This window comes from Mustela lutreola, chromosome 11 (assembly GCF_030435805.1).
Source record: "Mustela lutreola isolate mMusLut2 chromosome 11, mMusLut2.pri, whole genome shotgun sequence".
Taxonomy (NCBI): Eukaryota; Metazoa; Chordata; class Mammalia; order Carnivora; family Mustelidae; genus Mustela; species Mustela lutreola.
The window spans coordinates 13,981,301-13,996,959 of record NC_081300.1 but is presented as its reverse complement, the minus strand read 5'-3'; the positions used below and the strand labels follow the sequence as shown (position 1 = coordinate 13,996,959).

Sequence of the window (15,659 nt, the reverse complement as noted above, 5' to 3'; positions counted from 1 at the left end):
GTAAAAATGGGTTGAAATATTTCTGTGTTGGCTGGTGAATAAAGCTTTGTCTTGATATGTCTGGGTGCTCCCTAGCCATTACAGCATCTCTCTAAAAATTTCCCTTAACTTTCCTGTAAGCCAAAAATAAAGGGTTAATACTTGGTATAACAGGGGCCTCCAGGACCTCGTTTATTCCAATAAGAAGACCGACATTCTTTCTAAATGCTTGGTTACTCATACCAGTCTCCTTCTCTCCTCGCCTTTCTACCTTCCCACTTGCACTGCCTACATCTAATGAAGCCACATAGATTCTGGTCGGGGTACACCCTGGAAATTATCAGGGTAGCAGCCCTGGCTCCTATAGTGTCAAATGTTTGGTACCTGTCAGGTGCTTCAAAGCTCTGGCTCTCTGTCATTAATGACATTCTTGAGTGCTTTGCAGGAATTGTAGTTTTCATAGGATATTGGCTCTTAGATGGGGAAAACAGACAGACATCAGTTAGGTAGTTTGATCTCCACCAGAATGGTGGCACTCCTGGAGGAGGAGGGATGCCACATGGGACTGATGGGACCCATGGGGGCAGTATGATTATCAGGAAGTACCCATAATGTGGATTCCTTTCTTGACCATGAATTTTTCTTCCATTTACTGGAACAAGTTTGTTACAGTCTACCAAACGTTTTCCTGTCATGGTCATTATGAATAAAAGTGAGTACTAATTTTTGTGTAGCACTTGCTCTATTCTCATCACCATTCTAAATGTGTATTAACTCATTGACTTAGAGAGTTGTCATCATCCTCTCCACCCCAGGAGACTGAAACACTCAGAAGGATTATTTAAGGCTTTAGTGTCAAGGTTAAAATTCAGATTCAAATTCATATAGCCCAGCAACAGAGTCCGCAACTGATTATGCCATATAGTATGTCATAGCAGGAAGGATGAGGTTTACCCTGGTTAAAAATGACATTTCAATATATGACTTTCACTCATTACCCAAGAATAGAAATATTAGAATAATTTTAAATCTCAGTTGGGTGCTTGCTTTGACAGCACATATAATAAAACTCAGATGGTATTTTATTAGTTAGGAAAAAAATAATGTAACTGTTTCAGCAGAAGAGAGGATTCAATAGTGTAAATAGTAGTGGTATCAGTTGAATGGGAAATCATTGGAAGAGTTTAATGTGGCTCCCAATATTAAATCATGATTTAGTCAGTAGCATTATTTATTGATTTATATCAAAACAGTAAATCACATCAGTTTTATCTAAAAATTAACAAATCAAATGGAAATCATTTGTATGACTTTAGGGCTAAATTATCCTACTTATTTTATCCTTTGTTAAGTCACATTATGTTATATAATTATGTCGTATATGTTAGATATAAGATATTTTATGTTATATGTTATATATTAAATACATGGTGATTTCTTAGACTAACCAAATATATCTGGTTTTGTATTATTTGTATTACTGTTCAAATGGTTATATAATTAGCAAGTAAGTTCTACCCAAAAATAGATCACATAATTATTTTTTCCTTTAATTTCCATTTGAAAACCTAAATTTTAAGATTTAGTCAGATTTAAGAGGTTCATTATTCTTGTTATTTAGGTGTTTTAGTGTTTCTAATTAGGGGAAACATTATTGATGTAAAAGCAAAATGTTATAACCAAGCATAACTAAGAATGAAATGTTATAAATACACGGTGGTTTTAACCTTGTATTTGTAATCTAAAGCTTATACTCGGTCTCTAGGTTTGGGGAGCTAAAGTAATTTTTGATCATTATACAGTGCTATATATAAATAAACTTTTTGTCTTAATTGGAAAAGGGAAGGAAAACATATGTTACTCTAAGAGAATTACTTTCAGACTTGTAGCATTCTTTATGATAAGCTGTAATTGAATCAAATGTGTGATATGTGAGTGAAACTTTCTAAAAAGATTTGTGGCTCTTTACTAACCATTGGTAGTAACTTAAAAGCTTATCTAAAGAACCAGTAATCCAGAAAAGATCCTGTCATCTGTGATTGGATCACATGTAAGCCTCACTAGGAAAGAACTGAAATTTCTTTTTTTTAATTATTATTATTTTTATTACCATATAATGTATTATTTGCCCAAGGGGTACAGGTCTGTAAATCGTCAGGCTTACACACTTCATAGTACTCACCATATCACATTCCCTCTCCAATGTCCATAACCCAACCACCCTCTAGAAATTTCTTTATTAAATCTTTCTTTAGGGACGCCTGGGTGGCTCAGTTGGTTAAGCAGCTGCCTTCGGCTCAGGTCATGATCCCAGCATCCTGGGATCGAGTCCCACATCGGCTCCTTGCTCGGCAGGGAGCCTGCTTCTCCCTCTGCCTCTGCCTGCTATTCTGTCTGCCTGTGCTCACTCTCTCTCCCTCTCTCTCTCTCTCTCTATGACAAATAAATAAAATCTTTAAAAATTTAAAAAAAAAAATTCTTTCTTTACCTGTCTTGGGCAGAGGGAGATTATAGATAACACAGGTATTGACTGAGTCCATTGTCCCACCATGTAAATGTAGGGTCTGCTCCAACCTTTTACTCAGGGGCTGCTATTTAGGATACTATATGTTTTTTTTCAGCATCATTCTTACCATCTTTTTCCTAAATTAAAAACCAGGTTCTTTTATCAAGTCTACATAAGTTTTCCTTCAAAGAGGAAGACATCTCTGAATGAACTAATGTTTGTTGAGCATCTGCTCTGTGTCAGGCACTGTGGTGGGGTGGTTTGTATACAATAATTTATTTTTTATCCTTATTAACAGTTCTGAAGAATAGGTCATGATATCCTTATTTTATAGATCAGGACACTGAGGCTCACCACGATTGAACATTTGGTAGCCTCCAAATGAGAAGGGATTAGGATATGGACACATAAGTTCTCATTCCAGAGTCCACAATATATCTTTTAGTACCAGGCCATGGTTTCCACCTGTCCGTACATTCCTGTGGGTGGATAGCCAAATTATGTCTTTCCCATACAAGACTATTTCAGCATAACCATTTTCTTTTAAAAGAAGTAAATTTTTAAAAAGTTTTTCAGTTTAAGTATTTTCTGTTTCTGAATTTAGAAGTGTATATTTTCACATAAAAATTATTTAAAAAGTGGTAGGCACCAGACCAAACTGAGCTTAACCTAACTGAGCTTTCTGTATGTTATTAAAGAAATCTAGTGTTAGTATATACAGCGCACCTCTTAAATTTTTAAGTTTTCTTAAAGATAGCAAGGGACATGCACATTCTAAATATTGGGATTGCCATTTGAAAATTTTATTTTAGACATTCCGAGCATCTGCTATGTGTTAGGTACTAGATATAGAAACATGAAATAAAGTTTCCACTCTCAAGGAATTTGTCCTGAAAAATGTCTATATCTGTAATATAAATAAATGTTCAGTACTTTAGAAACGGTGGTAAGGGCCTTGTTAAGTTTGGGACCACTTGTAACCCTGTCTCCGTTTCACATAATCTGTCTTTTAACATCAGAGTCTCTGAATATCCATTTGCTCAACTAATATTTGTTGAGTGCTTATAGAATACTCAAAGTATTAAGCTGTTCTGTTAATAATAATGAACAAAATAGACATTTGAAACCTCTGTAACCCTTACATAATCTAGTAGACATTCTAAAATGTCTACTAGGTTTATACCCGGAAATAACCTGGCCTATCTGCTGATTTAGAAGCAGCATCAATAGTCCTCTCATCTGTCTGCTATTGGCCTGCAATATACATATACATATTTACCAGATGAAAGAAACCTATTTGTTTCCTGATGTATTTCTCCTCTAGTACAGATATTTATACTTCCTATTAATAGTACTTTTGGTTTTTCTTATTTTGAGCCTTACTTAAGTCTTCATGATTTTAAATGAGGTAGATGCTCAAGCAAGACTTTAAAGGTAACAAGCTTTTAATATGACTGAAAGGTGTTACAATTTATGTGATAAGTCATAAAGGTCTGAACTAGGAAAATTGCAGAGACAGTTGAGATGGATGGTTTTTTAGGAGGGGGTTACTCAAAGGTTGGAATTAATATGGCTTGGATATTTGATTAATGTGGACTGAGTAAGCACAAGGGATAAGTGAAGAGTAATTCCAGGTTTCCTGTTTGGGTATCTGCATTGATAGTGGTGCCATTAATGGAGAGAGGCTGCAAGCAGAAGAAGGAGAACAGATATGAGAGGAAGATGATGAAATTCATATAGATAGATCAGATTCAAAACTTATGAGACATTCAGATGGGCATGTCCTAGATATAATTAGGTAGGTCTGTATCTTCAGGAAAAGGTTGAACGATTTTTGAATCTTCAGCCTACTTGTCAAAGTTAAAACCATCCCGTTGGTATATGTAGGGTAAGAAAAGGGCAAAGATGGTACTCAAAAAAACACCAGCTTTGAGATGAGTGATAGAGGAATCTGTAAGATTTGGGGAAGAGGATTTTTCTCCGGATGAAGATGAATATAGAAAACTAAATATCTGTAAACTACAAAGATTGCTTCTTGCTTTCATTCATTTATTTTTCACTATCTACGAAGAGGCCTAACAGAACTATTCCTTTCTGAAGTCTCTAATAGGCAAGAATTCTCTAAACCCAGGAGGGGAGGTAATGGTACTCTCTTAGGATTGTTGTATCATTTTTAGGAATAGATTTCTATTCTAACTCGAGATCTTAAAATAATTTTCCTATGTCTTAGAACCATTCCTGGGATTATAAAATAAATATTTAAAAATTGGGAAGTGATATTTTATTATGAAGTCAAATCACTTTATAGTTAAAAAAAAAAAAAATCCGGGAAATTCTGACTGGAAAGATGATTTCATGTCTACTATGGGAAAGACCTTGACTCAGCCTTGTTGATTTGAACTCTTCAACAGTGAACAGGAATGGAAATGAGAAAGTACTTGACTCTTGTCATGTCCGAGTCACGGAAAAATTTTTCCAAAATAATGTTTTGAGTTTCGTGCCAAGATGATCAAAGACTAGCAAATATTTCAAGATAATACAGAGATATATTGATTGGGGCACAGGGGATTGCTATTTTTGTTTTTCCGCTTTGAAATTTAACACTTTACCTTTCATGTAAAGTCATGAGAACATGATCTTTAAACACTCAGGTACCTCTAACAGAATACTAGTATTCCACCCCCTGTTGGAAGATGGTAATTTCAACTAATCTAGAGATGCTTATACTGAAATTCATTAATTATTTTGGTAAGACTATAATATGTAATATTAGGATATACCTACATCTTTGCAGTTATTAGTTTAATTCCAATAAAATTGCTGTCAGTAGGGTTAGACTAGTAGTAGAGGATTGAGATAGTGGAGTGAGCAGGTAGGTAGTTGGTTCCTACAGTTTTTTTTTGTTGTTGTTGTTGTTGTTTTTTTACAAACATACACATCCTTAAACATTTTTATGAAGAATTAAAATATTTGAAAAATACTTGGAGATTGTTTGGTACAATGCATCTCTTTATAGGATAGTTAATTTTGAGCTTTAATACAATATTTTTTAATAAAGAAGAGACAAATTCTTATATATGTGAATATAGCTGTTCAGACCTTTCTTGTGAAACTTTCTCATGTAATTGTAATGACTGTAATGACAGTACTTGATCATACTGTGCCTTTATAGAGATATGCTTATAGCTTCAAAGATATGCCTTTGTCTTTTACAGTCTATATTGTATATTAAGAAACATGCAGCAGAGTGAATTCATTTTGATAAGCACTATCTTTTCAAAGTGTTAGTAATTTTTAGTGACATTTGGCAATGTATTTGTAGATGTGCATAAAAATATAAATTCTTGCCGTCTGACATGGGTTTTCTGGCTTTCTGTGCCTTGATCATTCAGTGTTTTGCTCTTAGTCACCTAAACTTTTCACCAATTGAATTTGAGTTTTTCACAGTTTGTGTTTTAACCCTTTTTTTTTTCAATTTATTTTTTTCATATTTCTATCATTCTGGTGCAGGCATTTCTGATCTGCAATTGTTCTGTAATATGTCTTAGTAAATTGTAAGTGATACTGAAAGCATAATACATATACCGATTTTACCTAAGGTACTGTTAAATATTTTTAGATCAAAATCAATTACTTAGAACTTTGAAATTAAAAAAAGAAAGTAAACCTATTTTGTACTTACACACTGAATATGTACAGTCTGACTTTAAAGACAAACTCTGTTTCCAGAAGTGTTTTAGGGAAAATGTTTAACTTTGTTGCACAGAAATGTTTGCAGATCAGCATTGCTAACTACCAAAAAAGAAATAGTAACATACATGTCTTCTGACTTTTAGTTGTGCCTTCATGTTGCTGCAGTGAGATTCTGTGCATCAAAATAATTGGCCTTCATGTACTAGATGTGATTCAATTACATCTTAAGTTTTTAATGAAAATATGCAAACTGAGTGAATCCTAATTTTTCCATATATTTTTATAGCTTTGTTGCCTCTGATAGCATCTCATTTGCCATCTTCTTTTTTCTGTTTATTAGTCAATCAGGGAAAAAATTTGCCATCTTTAAACTTTTTAATTTGCTAGTTTTTATGCAGAGCTATTTAAATACCACCATTTTGGTTAATATCCAGTTGTGACAAAGATTACTTTATTTTCCCAGAGCTTTACTTCATGGAAATGGCGTTTTTCCCCACAGCTAAGCTTGCTTTTTTTTCAGGGCAATATTAATTATATATTTTAAAGAAAGTTGCCAGTTAAGACACATTTAGTTAAATCTTGCTGGCAATGAAACATTTTAAAGAGCTTTTAAAAATGTTTCCTCCATATTCATGTTTATCTTACCAGTAACAAGAGAAGGCTTTGAGTTTCACTAGTTAGTGTCTTTTAACACTAAGAGATACCTATTTGGAGAGTTACCAGAAACTTTGAAATCCTATTTAATTTTACATAGATAGCATCCTTAGGTACTATACTTTTAGAATTGTACACATATACTTTAGGATGGTCTTAAATAGAAATGAAAAAAACAAACTCCTTCAACCCTTTAGCTTTAAATAAAACTTAAAACCATAGGAACATTTTTAAAGATACGTATTTAACATATCTATGCTTGTTTGTAGATAGCATAACTTTGTAGAAAAACTTAAAGCCATCCCAACATTTATTAAATATTTAATCCATGTTCCTTCAAACATCTTAATGAAGGGATATAGTCACTAATGTTTCTGTATATTGATATATAACATTATTCTAGATAATGCATTTAAAGATGCCTTTTTCTTTTTTAATACTAAGGACTTCTTTAGGTATATTTGCTTGGACTTGGTCTAAATTTTGTCTTTTCCCTTAAAATTATTTCACCTGAAAATATTCCATTGCATTTTCTTACCTACACTGAGTGAAGTACAAGCACCCAGATTACCAGTATTTTTCTTTACCTAAATGAGAGTATGCCATAGATTTTATTTTTAAATAGAGCTATTCCCTGTCAGACAGCTAGAACGTTTGATAAGCAGTCCCCTGAATTCAAAAACTATGGAAAACATTCACCAGTTTGCTTGCAAACCAACTCTGCTGCATGCGTTCACAAATTTCATAAAGATTGCATGCTTTCTGTTTTCAATACAAATTGTATTTTTTTTTCATACCCATCCTTGCTTTTTATTTTTTAATTTTGTTTCCCTTTTCTTGGTTGGATGCCTGTGTGTGTTTATTCCAAATCCCTGTCCAGTCCTGGAGTTTGAACTACGGAAAGCCAAGGAGACCATTCAGGCCCTCCGAGCCAACCTGACAAAGGCTGCAGGTGGTGTACATAAAACTTTTTTGAGACTTTTTCTACTTTGACAATGTAGAAGTAGCTGAGATATTTTCAGATGTAAAATAGTAAAGTGTTATTTATATTTTCTTCCACCAGAACACGAAGTTCCTTTACAGGAACGAAAAAATTACAAATCCAGTCCTGAAATTCAGGTGGGTGAATGACAGACCTAAAAGTATCTTCAACATAAAATGGTAGCGCAAGTATTGAAGAAAGGAAACTTATAATATTGTATCTTCTTTTTGCCTGTAGGAACCGATCAAACCTCTTGAAAAGAGAGCTCTAAACTTCTTAGTCAATGAATTTTTATTGAAGAATAACTACAAGCTTACATCAATAACCTTTTCAGATGAAAATGATGATCAGGTACAATTGTTTTTTTGTTGTTGTTGTTGTTTTGTTTTTTTTACAGTGATTTGTTTCCTTATTAACTTATAGTGTATTTATTTTCTCTTTCATCTAGTTTCTTTAATTTTTTAAGTCATACATAGGGTAAAATTCTATAACCCTAGGTACCAGACATTTCTCTGCCCACATAGTCTGGTATTCTTTTGGCCATGCTCCCATTGCCACACTCAACTATGTCACTGTCTTACTTCTGCTACATCTATATATGTGCCTTCTGAATCTCCCCATTTTCATGTCAGTCATCTCTCCTACCTACTGCTTTAACTCCTTCCTTATCAATTCTGAATTTATAAGCACTCTCAACTTTGTTTTTAGCTTATCCTCTATCTGCCTCTCCAGTGCTATCTTTTGCTTATTCATTATAATCTTGCCAAACAGAAGGGCTTGCATCCCCCTCAACATCTCTGGTTCCTTCAGGGTTTTGTGCTTTTGTTCATTCTTACCCTTGTCTCTGAAACAGTTAGTTCCCTTATCCTTTCATTGCCATGTGCCTTGTAAATACCTAAGCCTTTTCCAAGAGAGTACACAGGTCATCACCCTTCCAAAACCTTTCCTTCTACCTCAATACAGAAACTGACTCCTTTCTCTGAATTCTTCACAGCTCTTTAATTATCATATCTGTAATACTAAAAAGTGTACCTATTTATGTCCTCACTCTTGAATTGTGAAAGCCCCTGAGTGGAGACAGTATATATTCTTCTTTCTAAGCACATGGTAGATAGCTAATAAATGTTTGATGAATATAGATGGATAAATGGATATTTGAATAATATGTGTAGTAGTCATTTAATAACTGTTTTTAAAAGCTTAAATTTGTTTAGTTCTTATTGTAGGCCATGCACTGTGTTAAGATCTTAATAGACATTTTATTTTATCCTTACAAAAACCCTAAGAGGTGAGTATTATATCCATTTTACAGATGGCCTGTTTGAGTTTCAAATTAATTTATAACAATGATAAACAGAGCAAATATGAATTTCACCTTAGGTCCAATTTCTCCAAAGCCCCTGCTTTTAATAGCTGCCTTATATTTGCCTCAGATTTAAGCCTCAATAATGGCTATTTTCCTTATTCAAATAAAGCTTCAAAGGAATAAAAAGGTCACATTTAGAACATTCAAATGAGTATGCCATAGTTTCTCAAAGTGGACTTCCCAAATAAATTATAAATAAATAAGTTGCAAGATATCAAATTAATACTAAATTTTGATGTATTAGAGAAAGAGAGAGAATGGTAGGACAATATATTGGCATAAATTAATTACCGTAGATTAATCTGGAATTTTATAAAGCTCTTCAAAAAATCTTTGCTAATAGAGTGCTTGAGGTGCTCTGCCTTTTTGAACTTTAGTAATAAAATTGTATTAGACTGAATTCAAGAGAATGTTTTATATACAACAGATTGAAGAACAGCTATTTGGATTCTGAAAATTGTCAGAAGCATTTTTAATAATGTAAATTAGATTCAAACAGCTATACCAAGAAGGCAAGCAGATTAAATTGCTTGCTTACCCACCAGAGATTACACTAAATATATATAGGTTAGAATAATAAAGAAAGGAGGAACAAAATTAATGCTGTCAAGTATTTTACTTTTAAATAATGGGTACAACTTACAAACTAAGATTTTTCTTAATATAGACATGTTCGTATGACTTCATGCAAATATTTAAATATATTTTACAAGCTTGAAAATTAACACAATCTTGAAAGTTAAGAGTTTACATTTTTGAGAGATTTAATAACAAGATTAAATGTGCAACATTTTGACATCCAAAACAGTTAAACCTGTTTACCTAGAATATCAGGAAACTTACAAGAATAATATTAGACAGTGGAAGATGTAAGTTTAACAATGATGTTTTCACACTTGGAACATACACTTTGACATTACAACAAAACTATGATTGTGTTGGGTTCTCAAGATATTTGCTATGAGGAATAAAATGAATCTCAAAAATGCAAGGTAAAATTTCTTCAAGTTTTATTTAATATTATTATTATTATTATTATTTATCTTTTAGGATTTTGAACTCTGGGATGATGTAGGATTAAACATTCCAAAACCTCCAGACTTATTGCAACTCTACCGAGATTTTGGAAATCATCAAGTCACTGGTAAAGATCTTGTGGATGTGGCCAGTGGTGTAGAAGAAGATGAATTAGAGGCTCTTACACCAGTTTTAGGCAGCCTTCCTACAAGCCTTGAAACTCCTCAGACTGTAGAGGTGAGCAGCATTAACTAGTCAAGTCCACAAAAAGTATTTAAATTGTGTAAAAGCATGCTATGAGATCTTAAGTTTCTGTTTTTCTCCCATTTTGATTTTAGAACTCCTTGCTAGTACAGAAATTAGAAGATAAAATTAGTTTATTAAATAGTGAGAAATGGTCTTTGATGGAGCAAATCAGAAGACTTGAAAGGTTAGTACTTAATCATCGTTTCTTAAAAAGAACCTCTTAAAGTTTTTTTAAAAATTGACAGATTATATAAATATATAAGATAATATTTCAGTTGTAAGACATAATTTTTCATATTCTGATACTTCTAAATAAAGTCTTATATTTGTTTTAAATATTTAATATGCTCTTTTTCCCCAAAAAATGTTATTAAGTTATTATAATAATCATGTAATTGGTTCCCCATGGTTGGGTCAGCATTAATAAAATAACTTCTTCACACTAATGTTGTAAATATTTCCCACTGATTATTTCATTTAATTCTTATTATAATCCTGTGGATTTGATAGAATTATTCCCATTTTGCAAATACAGAAAGGAAAGTTAAATGCCAATTCAAAACAGAGTTTATAAGGCCATTTTTATGCTTCATTGATAAAGAGTTTGTAGTTATACTTTTAGGTGTATGAAGCATTCCTTTATAAAGTACAGAAAAGCTTAATCAGTTGCCGAACAATTTTCTGTCAATATGTTATACTTCTTAATGCATGAAACCTAGTATGAGATTTATGCTATTTCCAAAGTTTTAAGAACATAGTTGTTCTCTGATAATTTCTCTTTCTTTCTACAGTGAAATGGATTTCCTCAAAAATGAACACTTTGCTATCCCAGTAGTATGTGACTCTGTTCAGCCTTCTTTGGATCATAAAGACTCTGAAGACAGTGGACAGAATCCAGTTATAAGTAGCTCAGACAAGCAAAAAGACAAAGATATCCATCTTTCAAAGTCAGGTGAAGTTGATTCCGCTATTCCTAAGGAGAATTTCCCAAATTCTGTCCCCAGGAGAGAAAAAGAAGAAATGCCATCTTCATCTCCATCAAGTAAAAACACAGTCCATTTTGATAAACCTAATAGGTTAGTATGCAACATATGTTTGGAAATGTATCTTTTTTTTTTTTTTTTTAAGATTTTATTTATTTATTTGACAGAGAGAGATCACAAGCAGACGGAGAGGCAGGCAGAGAGGGAGATAGAGGGAAGCAGGCTCCCTGCTGAGCAGAGAGCCCAATGTGGGACTCGATCCCAGGACCCCGAGATCATGACCTGAGCCGAAGCCAGCGGCTTAACCCACTGAGCCACCCAGGCGCCCTGGAAATGTATCTTTCAGTTATTTTAATACCTTGCAAAACTGGAAGAGCTTCATTTCTTGTTTTGAGGGTCAGATGTATGAATTTTTACATTTGGCATGAACTTAGCACAAGATACATGTCTCAAAAACATATCACAGAGTAATTGCTAAGTTCAATTACATTAAAGAGGGTTAAAACATAAGTGGGGTATCTTCTATCTTAGCAGAGTACTTAAACCCACAAAATAATTTGTATGTTCTATGTGCTATAAACTCAGCCAGTGATTTTTTTTTTGATTTAATCATTTATTTGAGAGAGGAAAAGAAAGCATGCACGCGAACACAAGTGGGAGGGGCAGAGGAAGAGGAGCGAGAATATGAAGTAGACTCCCTGCTAAGCACAGAGCCAGTACAGGGCTCCCATCTCACAATCCTGAAATCACAACCTGAGCCAAAACCAAGAGTTGACACTGAACCAGCTGAGCCACCCAGGCGCCCCTGTAGCCAGTGATTTTTACCTTTTCTCTGTTCAGTCATTAACAGACTCAATAGAAGGTTTTGATACTGCATAGTTACCAGTGTAAAGAGGGGAATTATTTCTGCTCCTAGTCCTTTTTCTTGTGTCTGCGTCAATTACTAATACTATATCATTAGTCTTCTCTTGATTCATTTACTTAATTTTTATGGGTCTCAGTGATTGAAATCAGATGAGATAATGGTGGTACCTGCCCTTTACGATCAGGTTTTCTAATGGAGGAGATAAAATATAATTTAAAAATTTTTTAGGTTGTAATGTGAAAAAATCATTTTAAGAAAGGAATATTTACTCCGCTCTTTTCTTATATTCTAAGCACAGTTCTAAATTCTTTCCGTATCCTAACTTATTTCATCTTCACAAATATCCCATGGTGCGATTCTGAGCCACAAGTCATGCTTCCTCCTTCTATTAAAAGACAGGTATTTCACCTAGTGTTGGGAGATTGGAAAGTACAAGTGATTTCTTTTAGATTTATAGGTACTCACTATTGATAAGAAGTATTTTTTTTTTAAACAAATCTTTCCACTGATGAACCACAACTTTTTGTGTACCTACTAAGCCACGTTTTTCTTTAGGTATTAGAAAGGTTACAAAGTTTAAGTACATATGGCCCAGTCTTCAAAATGTATTTTGTAACTTTTAGGGTTAGACCTTTTCTTTGTGGATTGAACACTTACAGCACAACTTAGTTATATTTTTATGAATACTACTATATAGAAACTAGTGTCATTTTGGAGATACGAATGTTTTAAACTCATTTTTTAAACATTAAAAAGTTAATATTTTCAATTACAAAAAAAATTCTTTACAATATACTGTGAAGGTTGACTGAGTCTCTGCTTCATTTATCTCTGATTTTTACCTTTTTATATGGGCTTCTAATATTAAGGTTTATCATTATCATTAGAGAGGTCTGCAAAACTAATTTCTGCCAGCACCTTTGTATCCACTGTTTACTTTTCTGGGACCAGAGGGAATGAGGGAGAAAAAGTCCTCATTTCAGATTTTGCAAATACTTTCTGTAATCATTGACCTGTTCTACATTTCAGGTTTGATCTGTTGATATTTATGGCTGTCCGTTCATATAACATCAAACCTTTTAAAAATCAGTTATTGCTAATTTTTTCCCCCTCTGTAATTCTCTAGGGAAGTATCCTTCGAGTCATTGTTGGTTGAAAAATCCAGTTAGCATTTGTGGGGCAGTATTAATGCAGGTTTTGGAGTTATAACACGCAACTTACCTTCTCCTACATGCCGGTGGTAACCGTTTGGTATTGTCCCCTTTTCATTCAATTTTTCTTCTAGGAAATTGTCTCCTGCTTTCCACCAAGCTCTACTCTCTTTTTGTCGAATGTCAGCAGATAGTCGTTTAGGATCAGAGGTAAATTATATCATATATTCTTGGAACTGTCTTAAAATATTTGGTTTTTCTTCTCAGTATCTCATCCAAAAGCAGCTGTGATAAGACTCCATTTCAAATAAACATCTATTTTTTTTTTAAATAATGCTCTAAGAAATAATTCCTAAAATTTTAAACTTTTAAGAAAGATAGTTGATTATTTCTGGCCTTTCAGTTAAAGTTTTGTTTAGTATTAAAGTGACCTTTTGTAGTCTATTTTTAATTTGTTATGTCTGACATATGGTAACATGCCTCTTTTGGGTATAGTTTGGAAACCAGTATAAGTGTACATATTGTTTATATTTCAGTTATTTTTAGATCACTCCATTATTTCATTAGGCATGGTTATCTTTTTTTTTTTTTTGTAAGATTTTATTTATTTGAGAGAGAGAGAGCACAAGTGCGGTGGAGGGGTAGAGGAAGACCAAGAAGCAGACTCCCCACTGAGCAGGGAGCCCCACATTGCTAGACGATGCTAGACTGAATCCCAGGGCCTGAGATCATAAACTGGGTTGAAGACAGTCGCTTAACTGACTGAGCCACCTAGGTGCCCAGCAGTGGTTATCTTTGATGGCTGAGTTTGTTAGCTCTCAGATTATTGTTCCCTGAGTGCTTTGTAATTGTTGGAGGTTCATCTTGACGGGATATTTTATTATTTTTTTCTATCTTTATACTCTTCCCCTTTTTAGTTGTTGTGTTGTGGTTGATTCCACTCGACCTCTGGTGGGCTTCAGTTTCACAATGTCATTGCTAATAGAAAAGAGCTAGAGGATGGCTTGGTTGCATTTCTGGCAATCCTCACAGCAAGTCGGTTGGCCTCTGGGGCCACCTCTTGTATGCAGCTTCACTCTAGCAACTCTCGCCGAAGGCATAGATCCTAGCTCTATAGGGCATCTTTTCAAGAATAAAAGAAGAACTGCTGAAGCTACATCTGTCCTGTGTTATCTGTAGTTGTTCCCAGAACTACAGCCTAGTAGGGCTCCTTGGATTCCCCCTTGCTTCTTCCTGTTGTTTTCAACCCATTTCGTGCTTATAGAAATGTTTATCCTGTGTGAAACACAGTTCCTGTTCTTGTTGATGGGGATGTCCTTATTATTCCCATGACCATCAGCAGATGGAATTTTGGATGCGTGCTTAGAGCAGAGGTGGCAGGGTCTAAAGCAGGTTCTAAACTTCAAGAACCATCATTCATGGAAGTTCTACACCGTCATCATTTATTAATGCTTTGGTTTTCTAGGTGTCTCGGATTGCAGACAGTGAGAAGAGTGTTATGTTAATGCTGGGGCGCTGCCTGCCACACATTGTTCCTAATGTGCTGTTGGCAAAGAGAGAGGTGAGACACACAGAAGTGTTTTCATCCCAGTAATTCCATCATGTTGTCCATTTTCTGTCATTTTGAAGTTTAGTGTTATATTTTTATTTTGTTAAAGTCTATTACTTGCAATCATATTCTTACTTTTGTGCATGCATCTCTGCTCCTAGAAAATGGTTTTACACCTCTGTCAGGTGAGTTCAGTAAAACTGCATGGTATTCATGTTTTTCCAATTGTGCTTAAAGCAGCATTAGCTTCTGCAACACTAACTATTACTGTAGGTCCATTTATGTGCCATGAATACTGTATGTTTTTTACATTACCAGTTAACTAATTTATTTTATCTCTGTTTTTGATATGATATGCTTGATATGTATACAAAAATAGACCCTCTTCATATTGAAAATAACTGGGACTAATAATGTAACTTTTTTCCTAAATGTACTTGTAATGACCTTATAAATGTTAGTTTTATTATATTTGTTTGTCAATAATCACACTTGTCTTACAATGATAGGATAGTTGTAGTATTGACAATAACTTTTGAAAGTACCTTCTTTTTCTTTTCTTGTAGTTAACTCTGTTACTGACAGATGCTTAAAATATCCAAAATACAGTAGCCAGTATCTTTTAGTCCAGATAGCCTCTGTATGAGCCATAGTGTGAGGAGTTATCT

The 15,659-nt window shown here is 33.9% G+C and overlaps 1 protein-coding gene across 8 annotated transcripts in view; it reads left to right on the top strand.

The window, feature by feature from the left end:
* The window catches only part of RELCH (RAB11 binding and LisH domain, coiled-coil and HEAT repeat containing), a 105,804-nt gene that overhangs the window by 21,062 nt on the left and 69,083 nt on the right, over positions 1–15,659 (top strand). For 7 of the 8 annotated variants that reach the window (XR_009346104.1, XM_059140566.1, XM_059140565.1 and 4 more), the window contains exons 3-10: positions 7,713–7,784; positions 7,896–7,951; positions 8,052–8,165; positions 10,231–10,434; positions 10,536–10,627; positions 11,235–11,519; positions 13,577–13,652; positions 14,908–15,003. Coding sequence is in view for 7 of the 8 variants with exons in the window: in XM_059140566.1 (XP_058996549.1) it covers positions 7,713–7,784; positions 7,896–7,951; positions 8,052–8,165; positions 10,231–10,434; positions 10,536–10,627; positions 11,235–11,519; positions 13,577–13,652; positions 14,908–15,003 (995 nt within the window). In the remaining variant the exon portion in view is untranslated. The remainder of the gene's footprint in view (positions 1–7,712; positions 7,785–7,895; positions 7,952–8,051; positions 8,166–10,230; positions 10,435–10,535; positions 10,628–11,234; positions 11,520–13,576; positions 13,653–14,907; positions 15,004–15,659) is intronic. The other variant, XM_059140567.1, reaches the window with a different exon arrangement.